At 42.6% G+C, this 20,176-nt stretch overlaps 2 protein-coding genes and 1 long non-coding RNA gene across 3 annotated transcripts; all 3 read right to left on the bottom strand.

Annotated features, from left to right (window-relative positions):
* Positions 1-48: 48 nt before the first annotated feature.
* LOC104583616 lies at positions 49-4,108 on the bottom strand. Its single transcript, XR_002965434.1, has 2 exons — positions 3,689-4,108; positions 49-812 (listed from the first exon to the last, which is right to left on the bottom strand). It is a non-coding gene; the product is annotated as an uncharacterized LOC104583616 (long non-coding RNA).
* A 5,242-nt stretch (positions 4,109-9,350) lies between these two features.
* LOC100832788 (glucose-1-phosphate adenylyltransferase small subunit, chloroplastic/amyloplastic) lies at positions 9,351-14,015 on the bottom strand. The gene is made up of 10 exons (XM_003573741.4): positions 13,644-14,015; positions 12,644-12,940; positions 11,663-11,932; positions 11,200-11,379; positions 10,904-11,007; positions 10,674-10,785; positions 10,354-10,452; positions 10,159-10,278; positions 9,805-9,922; positions 9,351-9,610 (listed from the first exon to the last, which is right to left on the bottom strand). The coding sequence occupies exons 1-9, from the start codon at positions 13,896-13,898 to the stop codon at positions 9,806-9,808; spliced, it is 1,554 nt and encodes a 517-aa protein (XP_003573789.1). The 5' UTR covers positions 13,899-14,015; the 3' UTR covers positions 9,351-9,610; position 9,805.
* A 2,666-nt stretch (positions 14,016-16,681) lies between these two features.
* Positions 16,682-19,297, bottom strand: LOC100830831 (laccase-15). The gene is made up of 4 exons (XM_003571652.4): positions 19,085-19,297; positions 18,326-18,719; positions 18,112-18,228; positions 16,682-18,004 (listed from the first exon to the last, which is right to left on the bottom strand). The coding sequence occupies exons 1-4, from the start codon at positions 19,184-19,186 to the stop codon at positions 16,818-16,820; spliced, it is 1,800 nt and encodes a 599-aa protein (XP_003571700.3). The 5' UTR covers positions 19,187-19,297; the 3' UTR covers positions 16,682-16,817.
* Positions 19,298-20,176: the final 879 nt, after the last annotated feature.

The following is a 20,176-nucleotide window of genomic DNA, read 5'->3' as shown; positions in this document are numbered from 1 at the left end:
GAGTTGTAGATGTTGTGTTGATAGATTTTTCTATAAATTTGGTCAGACTTTAAGAAGTTGACTTGGGAGCTAGAACATCTTATAAAAAGGAACATAGGGAGTAGTAGTTAAAACTTGTTCTTAGATTAATAGCTTGCCAAACACTATTAACGGAGAGTGGCTGCTCGGGGTCAGCTAGCACTTGATTGCTCTCTACCATCAACACCATCGTCTTGTTCGCTTTCTCCATCTTCAGCTTTGCCTCAGCTGCCTTCTCCTTCATAACATCTGCCTTCTTCTCCGCCTCAATCGCAACCACCTCAAAGATGGCGGTAGTATCTTGCTTCATCTCCGAGCTGTTCTATGGTACCCTGTATTGAATACAGGCCATCCATTTGTGAAAATCCAAAGGTCCACATTGGCACGCCGCAGTATACTACTGTAATCAAGGAAACACTATATGTGCACTGATGGGTCGGGTAGAACAGCATGAAGGGTAGTGTGGGAATATAATAATTTTTTGAGCCCATCCCTGTTCCTGCACGGGCCGCATGGCAGACCTACACATAACACTCACTGAGCTGCCGTCCCATGTCGTTCTCCTTCGTCTTATTTCCAGAGCAACCGCCACTAGGTCTAGGGTTCTGACCACCGCCGTAGAGCCAGTAGTTAGAATCTGAACATGTTAATATCGAACTACATAATATGGTAGAGTTAGTCTCATAGTCATACAAATAGGAATTAATCTTCATGTGGATGGCAGAGTTGTGTGTAATGCTTTGATAACCCGTCACCTGTCCATAGCTCCAGATAGAGAGAGCTCGCATGACTTGCTGCGATTGAAAAATAGCTCGTATCGTTATTCATATTCCAAATACCAATCCACGACGTATAGTGATGTGTATCATACCCATCTCGTTGTTGTGGTGCACTTTGTACAACTTCGAGTGTCCAATTATTGACATTATAAGAGGGACAATGTAGTAAAGGACATTACAATACAAATGTGTGTATCTCTTTAGCTTCACGACCATGCTTACCTAAAACAACACAGACTTTGTTCGCCTTCATTCCAATGTTGGACGAGGGGTTACTCGTGCCGACTGTAGTCTATGGTTCTATCTAGTCTGTCCACTCGAAACTTCTCTCAAAACTAAAGCTGCAACATGTAAATATTGGCAAGACGGTAGAATGTACATAGCTACAAGTCTAAAACCATGCGAACCAGTGTCATCCAACCTGAAGAAGTAGGAGGTTGCCCTGGAAGTTTATGTTCCCTTGAAAAAAATGTTCCACGGTATCATTTTACACCATATTGTATTGTTGTATGGCATGGATCAAATGATCACGTGTAAGTTTTGCGAAGTTTGTTCTTTATTGGTTCCTTTGCTGCAAACAATTCTCAAATATTCTTAGAAGACATATTGCTGCGTTGTTGGGCACAACAGACAGCCAATTTTATACAGAACAAAAGACCTAGGCATCATTGTTGTGAACACAACACTTCAAAAGTAACTCTTGGAAAACCTTTATCTTCAAACATGCTTCTCAATTTTGCTTTCGGAGGTTCGTGGATAACATATTTGTTCTGCATGTTAGTAGATGAGCCTCCAAAGCGTCAAAACATTGTAAACAATAATGATGCTCTTGGGTCTTTTGTTTTGTACACAATTGGTTGTCTGTTGTGCCCAACAATGCAGCTTTATGTCACTATGTCTCCTCAGAATATTTGAGAATTGTTGACAACAAAGAAAACAATAAGGCAAATTTTGCAAAGCTTACATGTGATCATTTGATCCATGCCATACAACGGTACAATATGGCGTAAAAAGATACTGAAGGAGCATTCTCTCAAAGAAACTTAAAGGTCCAGGGAAACCTCCAATTACTCCAGGTTGGGCGACACTTGTTCACATGGTTGTAAACATGTAGCTATGTACACTACACTTACTTGCCAATATTTACATGTTGTAGCTTCAGTTTTGGGAGGTGCTTTTAGTGGACATACTAGATAGAACCATAAACTATAGTGAGCATGACAAACCCCTGATGAAACACTGGAATGACGCGAAGGCAGTCTGTGTTGTTTTAGATAAGCATGGTTGTGAAGCTAGAGAGGTACACACATTAGTATTTGTAATGATCTTTACAACCTCTTATAAGTCCAATAGTTGGACTCAAAATTGTACAAAATGCACCACAACAACAAGATGGGTATGATACACATCACTATACATCGTAGATTGGGTATTGAATATGAATAAGAATAAATGGTTTTTTCAATTGCATCAAGTCATGCAACTCTGTGCGCTGCTGAACATGAAGTTATGGACACGCGACGGGTTATCAAAACAGTACACATAGGCATGCCATCCACACTAATTTCAACCACACAAAGATTCCTACTTGTACAACTATGAGGCTAACTCTACCATATTATGCAAGCGGATATTGACATGGTGTTTAGACAACAACTAACGACTCTCCTAGTAGAATTGTCGATGAACTCCATTGTGCGGGGTAACAAAAAAGAAATCAGTGCAATAGAAGAGACACAAATACAAACACATGGGGCACCATAAATAATTGATTCAAAAATATTGTTATAGTTTTCTGAAAGTCCAAATTTTATAATACGACATACTTTTTTTTTCTAAGTTGGCACTTTGCGAGTTTGCAACAAAAGAAAATCTCAGATTCATATAGTTGACATCCATGATTTCTCAAAGTTCATCTTTTCAGCACTTATGAGTAGATATTTCCCTTCTATTATTCTATTTCACTTTAGGAAGAGAAACATCCATCCAATGGTCCTAATATATTGTCTAGAAAATGAGATCATAGGATTTCGACAGTAACATTGATTAGAACTAACAATTTGTCCATTCCCATTGTTTTACATAGTAATGCTTGTAATCAATCGAAAGCCTTTCAATCAGATAAGTGTGTTCCTTTGTCTTGCACAGTTGCAGATATTATGTTTAACTGCCCTAATATCATTGCCATAGAATCTATAAGCTGGTAAAAGCATAATTTCTAGAGCACACAGCTCTGCCAGGTGCATAGAATTACTATCTGAAGACAAGTAAGCCCCAGAGCGTAGATAAATGCTAAGCTAAGCTAAGAGGAGTCAGCCTGAATAGGATGGATTTTACCACTAGTTTACATATATAAGCATATTAGGGAGCTATTTCTACTATCCCTACCAATGAATTATCATCATACTTGATGAATTGTGTAGACAACAACTTAGCACGCTTGGAACGTGATGTGATCCATTTAATTGTGGCTTATAAAAAAACGCCCTAGCTATTAGAATCATATGCAGAACTCTCCCAGTTCTTCAGATGCAAGGAAGAACAGAAAATTTGCTTTCGCACACTGGTTAAGACGTGTAGATGGATGGGGTTTCCGCTTGAGAATTCAATTCGTTCTGTTCATACTACTACTACTACTCCTCCCTCCGATCCTAAATTCTTGTTGTTGTTTTAGTTCAAGTTGTACTAAAACAACGACAACAATTTAAGATCGGAGCGAGCATTAACTATTAAATTGGCAACCAATTATCTCTTTTCTACCGCTGATTCAGCAATTTCCCCAAAAATATCTCAAGAACATGTCTAATCCTCACACTCCAAAAAAGAGAAAAGAATCAAAACTAAAATTAGGGACGCAAAAAAGAATAAGTGTCATCTCATCATGGACAGACCTGGCGATTGGACGTGGCGGGGTCGTGTTTGGCCAGAACGCCTCGCGCTGCTCCGCGCTGCAGCGGACGGCAGCGAATGTCCATGCGGCACCAGAGCTGGGCACGCCGCGCGCAGTGGAGCGTCCAGCGGAAGCTCCGTCCAGTCCGGGCACGCGCGTGGCGATGGCTGCCGGAAACCTGGCGAGGCCGCGAGGGGATGTGAGGGAGCAAGGAAGAAGAGGAAGGGGAAAAGAAAGCGGGTGGCGAGATGGCGGTGACAACTGGGGTGGGCGGCGACGGCCCGAAGCCTAGTGGCCACGCGCGCGGCGGCGGCTGCCGGAAACTTGACGCGGGAGCGAGAGCTATATGAGCCGGGGGTGTGCCGTGCGAAACAGGGGAACTCAAGCCGTGGGGGTGGTTTCAAACTGGAGTATTGTGTTTGGATTGAGCTCCAATTTGCACGACCCGAAAACTTCCGCTAACCAAAAGACTCCCTTATTCTCAATACGGAGTGTAGTTGTTTTCGCTAAAACAAGGAGTAGACCGGGAGTTATTTTATTAGGATGTGATTTTTAAGACATGAAATTTATATCAATAGATTCGTTATTAAATTTTTTGTTGATAATTAGTTTCCTCTCATATAAATACACTAATAAAGTTATTATTGTTCAAAGTCTTGTTTTAACGAAACTAAATAGACCAACTTATGGAAAGAAGGAAGTCTACTGTCTAAATCTTTTGCTTGGGGCTTACCAAGCCGAAAATCAAAGATTTTATGCCACTGCTTCCAACCCTTTTAGGTGATATCGTGCTACCAACGCATGGTACCGCTCCTAAAAAGTTTTCAAAAAATTCGAATTAAATTTAGTGTGGTCATAAGATATGTGTCCATCGCCTTGCAAAATTTCAAACCCAAATTCATTATATGCGTGGAGAAACAAAAAGGACAAATCCTGATGTGAATAGGTCGCAAAAACACAAAAACACAAAAGACAAAAATCTTGAGACTATTCATGATTGCATTTCTCTTTTTTTTTCTATATGCATATAATGAATTTGGGTTTGAAACTTTACAAGGTGATACACACACCTTATTATGAACACACTCAATTTGTTTTGAAATTTTTAAAAACTTTTTAAGAATGCTACCATGCGTTGATAGCAAGGTAGCACCTAAGGGGTTGGAAGCACCAGATATTCTCTTGAAAACAGGCTTACTTGCTTCTTAAATGTGCTCTCATATGGAGGTACCAATAAAACCCTCCCTTGATAGCATGGGAAATGGTTCGTAGACCTAACAAAGAGGGTGGATTGGGAGTTAGAACCTGAATTTTCAGAAGAAAACGCTTCTTCTACAAAACTTGCACAAGTTCTATAACAAACATGACATTCACTGGGTCAACTAGATCGGGGTTAGCATTATTTAGCAGGTCTACCACCCTCTTGCCGAGTCAACGCTTCATTCTGATGGAATGACATTTTAAAATTTCTTGAAAACTTCAAACAGCTGGCTATTTTTAGTCAGAACCGGGAGACACTGTGCTCTTCTGGAAAGACAATACGGAAGGCAATCTATAAACTCTATAAAGTTGAAGCCTACTGAGTGCAGTTAATTCACGTCGTCTCCTTCTGCATCCCCGCTAGATAATTTCTCTGAACAAATAGCGCCGGGTAGCACCAATTAACACACGTTCAGATTCTGAAACATCAACAGAAATTAACGCACATAACCCATCCACTTCCTAAGCCCCATTCATCTCCCTCCACTACACATTAATGCTCATGAAACCGAAGGAGGAATTCCAGGAATCAAGTAGTTGAGCAGCCAACTTGCCCCTTTAAAAGAAGGAGCTCGACGTTGCATCCTCGACTTCACCCGGAAGAGGGCCGACGATGAGAAGGCGCAACGGTCGGCGGTGGACGGAGGCGTTCCGGAGCGAGCGCGAGATCGCGAGGTCGGCGCGCTGGACCCCGTACGGCTCCTCCGGCCTCTCCGCCCAGACGCGCTGCTGCCCGCACCGACGACGTGCAGGCCCTTGCGGGAAGGAAGAAGAGGAGGCCACGACGCAGGACGCTCGGCAGTCTGAAGAGGCGGTCGTCGACCGTCACTCCTTGAAGAAGACGGGGGGAGCAGGACGCCCAAGAGGAGACCGTCGGCCGCCGGAAGCCCGCCGAGGCGGAGTCATGGAGAAGCAAAGGAGGTGGCGGTGATCTGGATTTAGGTAGAGCTTGTGGGATTTTTCTCTTTTCTTTTGGAAGCGACTGCGGGACTTGGGGAGAGAGATTCCTAGGAGATATGCGAGAGCTCGATTTCTGTCGATAGAAACGAGGAAACGGGATGAGATCATGAGAGAGGCCACGAGCGTAGTGGGCTGGGCTAGCTGGACCTTTTTTTTTTGCTACTCATTTTGACTCGGTTTGTTGATCTTTATGGTTAACCGAGATAAGAAAAACCGAGATAATAAACCTGTTTCGCTTAGGTTCTTTGGATCATTAAAAAACATAGGTTTTGGCTTTTGAAAACATGGGTCAGTAACTTTAACTATATATATTTAGTGTGTAAATAGTTTTCCACGGCAACGCGCCGGAATCTATAATATCTACACCCTCCATCCAAAAATAAGTGACGTCGATTTGTATAAGAATCTATACAGATTCACATCACTTATTTTGGGACGGAGGGTATAAAGTTCATCCCCACAAACATGCATTAAATATTTGCAAGCTTGGCTTCCATTTTCCTCATCCCTGATGATTTTTCAAATGCATTATTCTCTGAGAAATAACACGAGCACTAAATAATTATGCAAAGAATATGAAAAGCCAACCGATGGTTACTGTTCCGGCAGTAGTAAAATAAAAGTGGTTCCATTTTTTTAGTACATTATTGTTTGCTCTTGGAAGTCAAGATGGATACCATTTTGATGTGGATCGACACTGGCATTAGGTTTGAATGATAGTTTAGTTTATAATTTATTTATTTGAAAAAAAAGTGCAGCTGGAACATCTAAGAGTTGTACATTGGATTGTTCTTAAAAAATTTAGCTGTGCATTGCATCTGTTTGTCCATTTTGCATCGGTATTCTGTGGGTCTCTTTCACACGGTCATGCCAAGTGCATCAAATAAATATCATGAATGATTTTACTATAGCATCCAACGCAACGCGCGGGGTATCCACTAGTTCACTTGACACTCAATGGCCACAGCTCTTTTCATTTGTCAACGACCAGAATGTTTCATCCCAGAGGGTCTTTCGTACTGAGGATTTGACTGTCTCTTTCACTTGATGCAAGAGCTTTTGCCACTAACTCAACCCCTACCCAGATCAAAGATGTTTGGTCATATATATGGAACAAAGAGGTGTTCATACCTACTCAAGTATATCAAGCTCAGATCAACCACCTTGACATTCCAAACTCCATTAAATGGATGTGGGAAAGCTGCTCAGCTGATGCACAAATTTTTCTTCTGCCTCCTGCTCATTGATAGACTCAACACTAGAGGCATGCTACAAAAGAGTCAATTCCATGTTCCCATAACTGCATCACGTGTGATGATAATGTGCTGAAAAACCAGATATCATCTTTTCTTTCCCTGCAAATTTGCCAAGACTTGCTGGGAATACATCTGCCCTACTTTCTCTGCCAAGCACAATGTGCATGCTAATGTGATTCGTCTCGAAGAATAACTCAGGATCCCTTTCCATGTTGAAATTATGGTCCTGTGCACATGGAGTATCTGGAAAACCTGAAATGACTTCGTCTTCAACAATATAATTCCTAGCTTCTATCGATGCAGAAGGCTTTTCAAGGAGGAACTTAATCTTGTCTTTCATAAATCTAAGAGAAAGAAATATGTAAATTTTGAGAATTGGATCTCAACTTTTAGATAGCTTCTTTGAGGCTATTGCCTTTGTACATACATTTTACTTTTAATTTATGGCAGTAGATCTTTTGATCTACTGTCTTTTCCCTAAAAAAAAAATATCTTTCGCATTTCTATAAGTCGGTCAATTTTAACAGAAAAATATAGCAAAAGCGAAAATGGGAAGGAACAATTATCAGCTAGCTGATCTTTTTACAGATTTTTTTTTGTTGATAATTAGTTTCCTGTCATATGAATGACAAACCGGCTAGCTGACATTTAGCAAAAGTGTAATTCTTTCGTGCTTCACCCCAGGAGCTAGCGTCTACCTTATGTGAGTGCCATTAACCAAGCAGCCAACTCGGTGGACCCAAAAACTCGGTTAATGGCCTATTTGTACTACCTATTTTTCTGAACATGCAAATATGCCATCTTAGCAGGCCCATGACATTGTCGTGGTAAGCTACCTCATCAAGTCATGCATATCTTTTTTTCAAGCCATGTATGTATATATTCATTTATATTTTTTCATTAATCTATCAATTCAAACCCTACCATCTCATCAATTCAATCATGTCTTTTTTTTCCTGGACTTTTTTCTATTTTATAACTCCGATCCAAATTAATTGCTGCAGCTTTGTCTAAATACACATGTATCTAGACGTGTTTCGGTGTGTAGGTACATGTGTATCTAGTCAAAGCTGTGATAAATCAATTTGGATCAGAGGGTTTTTTCACATACTTCTTAGGTTTTATTATTTGTTTTTAATCCCCCAACTACCTATTTCTTTCAACATGCAAGCAGGCCCACCACATTGGCACACAAACAATGACACCTCATCAAGTCATGCATGTCTTTTTTCAAGTCATCATGTATTTATTTATATATTTGCATTAATTTATCAATTCAAACCATGCCATCTCATTAATTCAACCATGTTCTTTTTTATAAAAAAGTTTTTCTGTTTTCATCATTTTGTCACATACTCCCTCCATTCCTTAAATTAGGCGTATATTGTTTCCTTTGAACAAGCTTTTGATCAAGAATTAGTCTATTAATATATATTTTTGTGAATAAAATTGATATCATTACATTCGTATTCAGAAGTACTCGGTTATGGTTATGATTTGTATCACATAGTGACACGAGGATGGAGTAATCGTTGATCAAAGGCTCGGTCAAAGAAAACAATATACGCCCTAATTTAAGGAATGTAGGTAGTACTTCATAGGTTTTATTGTTTTTGAGTGTAAAAAAAGAGGAGAGATTGGTAAAACGGAAGCTAGAAAAGGTTGTTGGAATTTGAGGGCTACTGCTTCTACTTCTAGGCTTCTAGCTGAGTGATTAATGGTAAATTCACTCTGTTTTCACCATGTTTCTTCATGTTTAGAGTTTACTTTTGCTAAACCATATTTTGCTAGGAATAATCCTGATTTATGTTCCCTTTTCCAGCCAATCTTGAGGCCTGCGCATTAAAAAGAAGAAAAATGTCTCGAGCTGTTTACATGTGTGTGTAAGTGCTCTGGAGCATGAATTTCTTTGAACACCACATATGTATTCATTGTGAAGTAAAGTTTTCATGCGTCTGTATCAATGCACCTCTAAGTTTCTGAGCACATCTTTGAATTGTTCCGATTTTTCTTCACTGTAGCACTTAACAAAAATGACTGCAACCTTCATGAGGTGCTTATTATAATTTTGTTCGCAGATCTAACAGCTTTCTTCCATGTACTTTTCGTATACTGACCTTAATGCTCACCTTTCTTAGGTGATCTAAATTTAGGTGTTGACGAACAAAAACCGCATAACATATCCTCTAGAAAAACAGCGGCATAGCAAGTTGTTTACGCCTTTTGTTCCACATCGAAACATCCAAAATTTAAGCAGGTATTTCCGATTTCCACAACATCTGAAGGGAAGTTACTTGTACATTACAGATCCTAATACATCAAAGGAGAAAAAAAAGGAGGGGAAGGTGCCTTGCATGGCACTCCTTTTTATTGCTCTTATGGTCTCCTCGCGAGCTCATCGGTTGATTCCAGCTAACCCAGTGCCCGGTTACATACTGCGCATCATCCTGCAGGGCAACCCGAACAGAGTCAACTAACAAGGAAATGTGTGTTACAATCCAAGTGAATGTCAAGTGTATTAAGTTTATGGCTTCCAAGTTCCAGCTAATTTGCTGCATCTGGCCTATATGATTTACTATATGTTCCTATTTTCTGAAGCAAGGCTTTTTTATTCAACGTAGTTTAGGAGAAGAAAACTTACTTCATATGACTGTTCCACTAGGGAGCAAAGCATCCTTAATCACGGTAACGATGCCACTTTTGATGAAGTATCCATCTGTCTCCCTTGCGGCTTCTTGAACATTATCGACATTGATTATCTACAATACCAACGAGCAACTTAAGAAAGATCCTAAAACAATGTGGAGTATCATGTTTCCTGGAAATGGATATGCAATCATTGTAATGTGGTGGGCTAAAACGCAGAGAATGGAATCTGGATCACCATTTAATTTCCAATTGCATTCCCAGTATTATAATTTGTCACAAAAATAAAATAAAATACAAAAGTATACATGCTTAGCCATAACCATAACTCTGTATGTATTTGGAATACCTTCACATTGTCTCCAATACGAGCATTCTTGTCAATGATTGCTCTTTTGATGTGTGAGTTCTTTCCAATACCAATGGGAATCCCACCTTTTTCAGCAAGCAGTTGCTTGTCAGCTTCAGTCTGGCCAACATAAAACCGATGGATTAGTTCTCCCATTGCGCTACCAGCAGCATCTAACACCAGTACTTAATTTACCTCATAGTAGTCAGCACCCATGAGTAATGTGTCCTCTATTATTGCACCTTCAGATATGCAGGACCGGAGTCCAACTACTGAATGGTGTATCTTGCAGTTCTACACAGATGAAAAGGCAAGGCAGAGCGAACTTAGGAGCTTTTATTAGTTATTACAGCATGAAAAAAATACTTTAGAAGATATATAAAAATCATAGCACATAAAGGAGTATAGAAGGTTAGGAAACATGTTTGTGCAGCGGGGTTGTTAAATTTGTTACGATGAGACGAGACACTATGTACTCAATAAGAGTTCCGGATAGCCACCAAAAGGCTACTTACTTTAATAACACACCCTTCGCCGATGACACTGTCAGTCACGTCAGCATCAAGAACCTTTGAAGGAGGCAAGTGTCGAGGCTGTGTGTAAATTGGAGCAGAACGGTCATAGAAACTGCAACAATATTCAAGGTATACATTAAAGAGAACAGAGGGTAACTCTAATTCTAACACTTTGCATGCATTCAGTTTCATAATCTTCTGCCACGGCAAGGTGAAATGCGAAAGCATACCTGAAATCCGGAATTGGCTTTTTGGTAATTCCCAAATTTGCATTATAGAATGCCTCAATTGTACCAATATCTTCCCAGTAGCCATCATATAAGTAAGCTTGTACCTGCAGACAACAATACGACTCTTAAGCAGCATATATTGCAAATATCCATGCCAATGGACGTGCTCATATGGTAAATTATTATTGTATCGATGTGTCGAAGAAATATATGTATGGCTTGATATTTTGTAAGTTCAAATGATAAAAAGCAATAACTAAAGAAAACAAACTAGTAACTCAATGAGCTTTGCATACCCTCATTCCAGTACTTGTGGCACCAGGAATAACCTCACTTCCAAAGTCATTAGCTCCAGGAAATTGTTCACGGAGAAGCTGAAGCATTACATGTTTGCTAATAACGTAGATACCCATGCTAGCGATATAAGGCATTTCTTTTGCCCTCACATCATCAAGGCCAAGTATAGTTGTGTCAACCTGTAAGACAAAACAGCATTTTATAGAAATTTACTGGTGTAATAAATGATAGCTGGAGAACCAAGCATAGCTTGGGTGGTCAGCCAGCGAGGAAAAAAAATGCTGGCAGCCCACCAGAGTTCGATCCTCGAAGGTCACACTTTGGTGCCTCACTTTGTAAAATTATATATCTATATACTGTCGGACTACAATCGTGTAGCTCTTACAGTTTAACTTCAAAAAAAATGATATCTGACAACTGTATGTTGAAATTAGCTAGAAAGGCATAGTTAACAATGCATACCATCATTGCTTTCAACTGTTCTCCTTTAGGTTTCTCTGCGAATTCAATTATCCTCCCTTCTTCATCGATTTTCATAAGACCAAATGCAGTTGCACGTTCCTCATCCATCGGTAGGGCAGCAACAGTAATATCAGCATCTGTTTCTCTGTGTGCCTGAATAAACTTTTCATAGTCCATCCGGTACAGGTGATCTCCCGCAAGAATTAGATACTCCATAACATTATGCTCCTCAAATAGCCACAAGTACTGCCTTACAGCATCTGCAGTACCCTGAGATAAGATGAACGAAAATTAATACTCTACAAAACCTAGCAAGGAATCCTAGCAACACTTAATGCAGATGAGCATGGATTTGATAAACACTTTGTGATCATTTTTAGTAACCAACTGGAATGCCATGTATTAGATTAGGGTACAACAGTACAATCCGGAACAAATAAAATACAGATTTGAATGTGCAGTATAAAGTCAAATATATTATTTTTACAGATCATTACTGTAAAATTCTGGTGCAAAGAGTTGGACTTAACTTGTGAACATATTCTCTAGCAAAGTTAGCTATATAAAATTGGACAGGTCCGTGACAATTTGCTTATGTGCTCATGTCAATTGCCTGTATTTTCTATACTCTACGTAATTCATGGAAGGTTGGCCCTGACATTCATCCACAGTGACAAGAGAATATGATCACGAGTAATTTTACATAGGAATTATAAATTGGCCCTGTTTTAAATGCCAACATGAGACAATGAAATTAAAAGGAAATAAATGGGAACTACTATATTGAAGAATGAACACTACTCCCTCTGATCCTAAATTCTTGTCGTTGTTTAGGATCGGAGGGAGTACTACATAAATTTAATTGTATTCTTCTTATTATCGTAAGGGCTTTGAAGCGAATAATATAACCCAGATGTCCACAGGTAGATGAATGCCAATTTTCATGATTGATAAAACAAAAAGTAACATTGATCGAGATACCTGAAACCAGTTAGGATTATCTGGGCTCTGCTGTGCGGCAAGAACTTCAACAAATCCTTCGTTCTTATACCCTCCAATGTTGCTCCCGTAAGCTCGTGAAAGGTGACGATTAAGAGAAGCGGAGTTGAACTGTGTCAGCACATAGATCTTTGATATGTTGCTGTTCAGACAGTTGCTGACAGGAATATCAATAAGCCTGTAGTTGGCACCCAATGGCACTGCCGGCTTGGCACGCTTCTTTGTCAAGGGATACAGTCTAGTTCCCGCACCACCTCCAAGAATGATCCCAAGAACACTCTGCACAAACAAAAGAAGCACATCAATAGCTTATAGCGGAGTTAGTGCGACAAATAATGAGTAGAGCAAAGGAAGAAGACAGTTCTGAATTTTAAGTTAGGCACTCTCGAGAAAGGAACAGCATATGAAACCACAGAATGATTAAGTAACAAAGAACATTCAATAGCCATGATATGGATCATTGCAAACCATGAATCAAAAACCAACAACTAAAACAGTTTAAGGAAAAAAATTGAGTAAATGAGAAAGTATGATTCAAGTCTTCGATCTGATTGCCCGGTAGTGTTTAAGAGCCGCATGGCATGGACTGATGGACCATGACAAGTTCTTAATCATTTTCTTCCGGGCTCACACAATCACAGCCACAGCTAATTATTAAATGAGGCTCTAAACTATTCACACCCTGCAATTTCCATATTTATTGGATCCTAGTACAAAAAGAAAAGCCGAAACCATGAAAACGTCCAAATGATTCATGTCCCGTTCTCATTCCTTTTAATTGCCGACATGAAAACAGAAGGCACATTTGGGCGTCTAATCACCGACGAATCGGTAAAGGAGATAGCAATATTTTTCCCGCGCGTATCAGACTCTCATCAGGAAAGGCAAGGACACAACGGATCACGGGATCAGGCTAGCGAGCGTAAAGCGCCGCATTTCCCACTCCTGGCGCGAGGCGTGTCGGCGTTTGGCGCGTGCGTACCGTGCTAGCGTCGGGGTCGAGGCAGGTCTGGGAGCTCTTGGAGTCGGACACGGCGCGCGGGGAGAAGACGAACGGGCGCCGCGCCGGAGCCGGGGACGACGAAGCCACCCCGAGCGGCGTGCGCCTGCTGCTGCCCCGCGGCGCGCGGTGCAGGAGGAGGCGGAGGGAGTCGCAGGAGGTGGAAGCGGGCGCTGCGGAGGCGCGGTGCGGGGGGATCAGGGTCTTGGAAGGGGAACCGGCCGCGGCCATCGCCATTGGGGCGGTGGATGGCGAGCTCGGTTCACGGGGTCTCCGTGTCCGTGGCGAGAGAGATCAGAGAGGGGAGAGAATAGAGATAGTCTGCCACTGAGTGAGTGGCGCAGCCTCGTGTGGCTGTGTAAATTTAACTCATCTTTCCGGAGATCTTCTTTCCATTTCCCTTTCTTTGCCCTTTATTTTTGGAAGAGAAAGAGAGTGTGGGTGTCTGCAATGAGCAGGTGGCTCTTTTGGAATGATCTCCTTTGGGGGAGGACGTGGCCCTGATGGCTTTGGACGTTTTCGTTCAGACAAAGGCGTTAACTCATCAACTTCTGATCTTTTCACATAACTGAGCAGGCACACAGCCATGATGGTTCTGGCTTCTGGCAGTCTTACACTCCTCACTCGATCTCAAATGATTTTGCGGCAAAAAGGAAAAGTTTATGTTAATTTGATTTGATGATTGCATGGCACACAAAAAAAGGAATCCCAGTTGATTATTGTTATGCTAGATGATGCACTCTGCCAAGGAATTCTGTAAATATAATACGGAGTATTATAATTGAAATCGAAGCTTAGGAAGGAAAAAGGAAAGCATGATTAAGTATAGTAGCCGCTTACATCATTAGCATTGGGATTGAGATCTGCTGGCTTCGATAAGCGCTTCGGACCATCAACGGCGGGTTTTTCGGCCTTGGAATTGGAGGCAGGGGAGGGGAAGGCTTTGGATGCCAAAGGCACATCCATGGTTGATTGCAAACAATGGAATATTCTTGATATTTTCTGGCTGGCTCTGCGGGCTCACTTCGGTTCGGAGCGATGAATGATGGTTATGCAAACTCTTCTCCTCCTGATTTTATAGGCCAAGCAATGTACGTACGTCCAAATGAACTCACGCCTTGGCGTGACAAAATCAGTTTGCGGTTTGCGGTACAACAACCCCTTTGGCTGTAAAGTTTTTCTCTTGCTCAATGTCTTGTTGCCAAAAGGCTGTGCCTGTGCCGTGCCTTTACTGGCAAAAGCTTTTTAGCCTTTTTAAACAAGTGTACGTAGCCCGTTCCATGACGTGCCGAAATTAACAAGTGTTCTGTTCTCATGCAAAACTACATGCGGTTTGAGACGGTCGTACTGCGCGGCTCAACATGGCGAAGGTGGTTGTAGTACACTCCAAGGAAATACAGGCCATAAAGCATTTTTGGGACGATAGTAGCTAGGAAGCAAACGGACATGTGTTTAACACGTAACCAAATTAAACAATGTACGGTTATTGCTAAGCAAGGTGCCTTCACACATCTGGTTTTCTTGGTAATTGCGCCATCATCTTTGTACTCTCTATAGCTCGTCTGGCATCCATCCTTTCATTTCATTTGGTAAAAATAAAATAAAATTTAATTTTTTTATAAAAAATTTATTTGGTTGAATTTGAATTTCAGGTTCAAAAATCTTGTCTACCACATGAATTTGTAGAGTGAGAGACAATTTCAGAGAAATTATGGTTTTTAGAAAGTAATTGAAGTTAGTTATAGTGTGATTACATGAAATTTGAGATTGAATTCATGTGGTCAATTCCATGCCACCTAAATAAGTTGGTTTCTGAAATTCGAAATGAATTCCAGAATTTTAGACCCAAATGATGGGTGCCAAACGACAGAAAATAACTTATAATTTCCATAGATATAGTTTCGTGTAAAGTCCACAAAAACTAGCCAGCGTTTTGCACGTTGCATGGATCTGCAAATTTCGATCTTTAGATCTTGCCTCTATTTTTCAGCATTACCCGACAACGAATATTTGGAAACACGCTGTCCTGAAATAGACATTTCTAGTTTGTTGCCTGGATCAACTGCTACATGGTTCGAGTCAACGTATTAATTAGGCGCCCCAATCCAAGATTGACTTTTTAACTCAAATTTCTAGAGAGAAACATTTCTCGTTGGCTGCATAAATCAATTACCATGTGGTTCAAACAAACATCCGAGACACGCCAGACCTATGCAAGTAACCTACATTTTAGCAACGTCACTAGTCTTGTTCTGTTTTTTCTCCCTCCTGGCAGTGGAAGCCAGAACACTTCGGAAATATATATAGATGAAACAATTAAGGAATCAAGGCGGACACCTGAACCACATGGCGTCCCCGTGGCTCGGACGGTTGGCTTGATGCCCTGGTGAAGCATTTCCTGGCCGTGAGTTTTGCACGATATCTTCATCCTCGGACAGGAGGACAAGTGGTCAAGTCGGACAGAAGGGCAAGTGACTTGAAAAGCAAGTCGATGCATATGTTTTGCACAACTTTGTTGGATTCTTTCGTCACTGCATGTTAGAGATGATAGTATGAGTGGGGGTATCAATGCTATGCTTCAAATGTTTAAGTTTTCTAATTTTGTTTGTCCAAAAGAGTAGCTATCTCACCCTCTATCCTGGAGATGGCTATCACTGGGCAGAAAAAAGAAACCCGTCTCCCACGGTGTAGCCATTGAGATCTCCATATTTGTAGAACCTTCATATTATTCTCTCAATTCCTCTATACTCCGTATTTAGCTATTGTACTCCAAAAGAAACTAGTTGAAATTTGGCTAGTGAAATACTGAGGGTGAAATAATGATGTGCCATTTGGAGAGATGCCACTCAAGTTTGAATGGTCAAAACTTCCTGATATGACTACTCAAATTTGACTATTCTCTTGGACATGCTCTTGTGTTCTGATATCTTTGTTCTCAGTGGCATATTTTGTAATATTTGGGTTAAGTTTTAGCGGTTTCACTTGGATTGTGTAAAAGCTCAAAGTGCATTTCAGCGTTGTCTATGAAATTATTTCCACAATTCAAAAATGTTAATAACAAAACGAAACGTTGAACCCATAAAAAAACACATATACTCGCCTCGCAAATTCCAGAGTTATTCTATATAACCCTGGCTAGCTTTTTTTTAGGCTAGCTTATTCCTTGATATGTGAGCACTTTGGTAGATCCAAAGGCGGGGGTGGAAGAGTGGTGTCCAGTGTGGGCCCGTCGTCCACTTGGAACACCGTGGCCATGCCCGTGGCGATGTGGTACTCGAAGTGGCAATGCATGAACCACATCCCTGGATTGTCGGCGACGAAGCGTATGGCTGCCCACCCAAGCCTTGGCACCTGCACCGTGTTCTTCATCGGCGGGTCCACCAGGTTATACCTTCCGACGTCCCTAGCCGCGTCGTAGTTGCCCTTGCCCTGCGCAAGCACGAAGAAGTCGTGGCCATGGACGTGCATCGGGTTGGAGTCGCTCTGCAATGCCGCCGTGCTCTGGAAGACCACCTCCACGGTGGCGTTGTGCGCGAACCGCCGCACCGTCGTCGCCTTCCGCGTCGGCTCGAGCTCTTCCCCCTTCCCACCGGGGATCAGCGGGATCAGCGCCAGGTCCGTGAAGTTGAACACCCTCGCCGGCCTTCCGGGCAGCTCCTCCACCGTCACGTTTATCGTCGTCGTGTTCCGGCGGTGCCACCGTGCTTCGAGCAACGACACCGTCTTCTCCGAGAGGTGGAAGGACACGTTATTCATGTACGCCACTAGCATGGACTCGTTGCTCCCTCCTCTCTTGCACGATCCCTCTTGGTTTCCCCCTTTGCAGATGGAGCCCTGGCCAAGCGTGATGAACAGCCGCTCGTCGACACGGTCTCGGACTTGCCTCAACAATGATTGATGACCGGGCGGCAGGCTGCCGGTGAGGTTGCCGTGGAAGAAGAATGTCGTGGCCGTGTCGTGGCGGTCGGGCATCTTCGGCGTCAGAGCTTGTTCGCTGCAGACACGTGTCCTGTTGACGGCAACGTTCTTATACCGCACCAGGCCTCTGGACACGAACGTCTGGATCTGCGGGTCGGGCGCCGGCGCCTGGATTGACAGGGCGACCATGTTGTACCGGCACGGCGGCGCGTCGGCGACCATGAGGACGTCCATCGTCTCGCCCGGCGCGATCGCGAGGACGTCCGTGTCGTACGGCTTGACGTAGTTGGCGTCGACACCGACCACCGTGAACCTGTGGCCGGCGACCTTGTAGTAGTACTCGGAGAAGAGCGCGGCGTTCACCAGCCGCAGCATGTACGTCTTTCCCCGCTCCACTTCCAGAACGTAGCTGTTCTCTACTACACCTGCGTGCATTACATATATATGTGTGCAGATAGGTTTGATTCGTGAACTGATTACATGCCCACAATCTCTACAGAGATTAAAATTGTTCCCAAGATTAGTTACATACCGGAGCAGTTGTAGAGATCTCCAAGCTTCCCGTTGATGGCAGCCGCAGCAGGGTCGTTGTCGTTGCTGTTCAGGTACCCCTTCTCCACTTCTGTCAGGTCCTTCTGCCACCATTCACCTGGCAAGCAGCAGCATCGATTAGCTTAATTACATGATCAAAACATCGTGTTCTAGCAACGACGACGACAACAGAAGAAGGAAAAAAGAATCGGAACCTATGATGATGGGGACATCCATGTGAGGCTTTTGGAACGGGTAGGAGCCGGACTTTGGGCGGATGATGAGGATGCCGTGCAGGGTTGCACGGAGGCTGGCGACATGGGCGTGCCACCACAGGGTTCCTTCCTGCCCGGCCACCGTGAACCGGTACGTGAAGGCCGTGTTGGGCTGGATCGGGCACTGCGTGATCATCCCGGCCCCGTCGGCCCAGCAGGTTAACCGCTGTTTCACGCCGTGCCAGTGGATCGTGATTCCGTAGGGCGACTGGTTGATGACGTGGACAACCACGGTGTCCCCTTCCGTGGCCTCTACAGCTGGGCCTGGGAATTGCCCGTTCACCACCGTCACCAGCGTGTCCTTGCACAAGTGTTGCATATGCATCTGCCGTACCTGTAGTTTTTTTTTCGAAAAGGAAAAAAAAAGGAAAACACGGTTATTTTTGGCATAATTTTTTCTTCTAATTACATGTGCTCGGTTAATTCTTTTCTGTATGCCTTTGGGATCACTTAACAAAATACACATAATGCACAAGCATGACACTCATATAGCAATGATGCAATCTCGTGGTAAAACGTGTTTTCTTAGAGAGAGAGATCAACAAGGGGAAGAATCCCCGTCTGAATAAATTCTCAAAAGAAAGCCCGAGTGGCAACACATCTTGCCGGAGCAAGAAACAAAGAAAAAGAAAACAAAAAACCGAGTACAAAACATGTTTGTTGTCTCGGATAAAAAGGGAATCGATCGTTGTTACTCACAACAAATGTGTGCTCGACGATGGCCGCCAGGACTGTTGACACGGCCACGAGGAGGGCGAGGAAGAAGAAGGCGGTTGCTGCTGCCATGGGAAGCGTCATCATTCTTACCCACGCTGCTCGCTTGCTTAATTTCGCGTTCGCGTTGAGAGTGGAGCGCTCATTTTGCTGTTGTGCCGCCCAAGACCGGCCTTATATATTGCTAGCTATGTACACAGAGGTGACGCTATTGCATATATGCTGGGTGCCTGGATCCTTCCTTTGGTTCACTCGGTCGTGTAAAAAGGGACTCCCACAATCGAGACAGATCTGATCAGAAGCATACGTCCGCACTTGACAAACAGAGCACACGGTAAAAGATTTTCAGAGGCAAAGTCTAGAACAAAATACTGAAAAAAAAATTACGAAAAAAAATCATTGTTCAAGAAATCGGTAATCGGTAACTGCTCGGTCGGGTAGGGATTAGCGATTAATCGGTTTAATCGGTCGACCATTACACTATATAGTATATATAATTATATATTGGGCTACTTGCCGCACGAGAACCTTGGGAAGATGCAGCCATCTAAAACAAATCAAGAGAAGCAAAGGCATCAGTGAAAATGGGAGGAAGCAAAGGCATCATTGAAGCTCTTCAAGGCTTCAAGCAGGGGCTGGCCCGCGGATTAATCCCGATCAATAGGCCGATTAATCCCGATTAATCGGTTGTCAGACCGATTAATCGGCTTGGGTGATTAAGTGCGGCGATAAGTGTTAATCTGCACGGTGGTCTGCCGATCAGCGATTAATCGGCCGATTCCTGAATTGGCCGATGTCTTGAACAATGAAAAAAAATACTCCCTCCGATCGGTATTACTTGTCTCAAATTTGTTCAAATACGGATATATCCATGTATAAAAAACGTTTAGATACGTGTAATATTTCGAATAATTCTGACCGAAAGGAGTACTGTAATTTATTTCCGCATGGGTGTCGAACTAGGGATGCACGTTTGCCGACCGAATCCAGGAAGAAGAACAAATCTTCTGTCTGACTAGCTGCTTCAGTAGTAAAGCGAGCTAGGTCCATGATCCAGTTTTGGACTCTCTTTCATGA

The sequence above is a fragment of the Brachypodium distachyon genome, chromosome 3 (genome assembly GCF_000005505.3).
Source record: "Brachypodium distachyon strain Bd21 chromosome 3, Brachypodium_distachyon_v3.0, whole genome shotgun sequence".
Lineage (NCBI taxonomy): Eukaryota > Viridiplantae > Streptophyta > Magnoliopsida > Poales > Poaceae > Brachypodium > Brachypodium distachyon.
The sequence above is the reverse complement of the archived record's forward strand: the minus strand, read 5'-3'. Positions and strand labels throughout refer to the sequence as shown.

Bases quoted from the DNA above. Each gene is read 5' to 3' on its own strand.
- LOC100832788 (XM_003573741.4), bottom strand. From the start codon at position 13,898: ATGGCGATGGCCGCGGCCGGTTCCCCTTCCAAGACCCTGATCCCCCCG. The intron at 12,941-13,643 runs GTACGCACGCGC...TTGTTTGTGCAG, and splicing joins TCGACCCCGACGCTAGCACG to AGTGTTCTTGGGATCATTCT. The intron at 11,380-11,662 runs GTATGCATTGTT...TTTGTCTTACAG, and splicing joins AACAGTTGAAAGCAATGATG to GTTGACACAACTATACTTGG.
- LOC100830831 (XM_003571652.4), bottom strand. From the start codon at position 19,186: ATGATGACGCTTCCCATGGCAGCAGCAACCGCCTTCTTCTTCCTCGCC. The intron at 18,720-19,084 runs GTGAGTAACAAC...AAAAAACTACAG, and splicing joins TCGTCGAGCACACATTTGTT to GTACGGCAGATGCATATGCA. The intron at 18,005-18,111 runs GTATGTAACTAA...TAATGCACGCAG, and splicing joins AGATCTCTACAACTGCTCCG to GTGTAGTAGAGAACAGCTAC.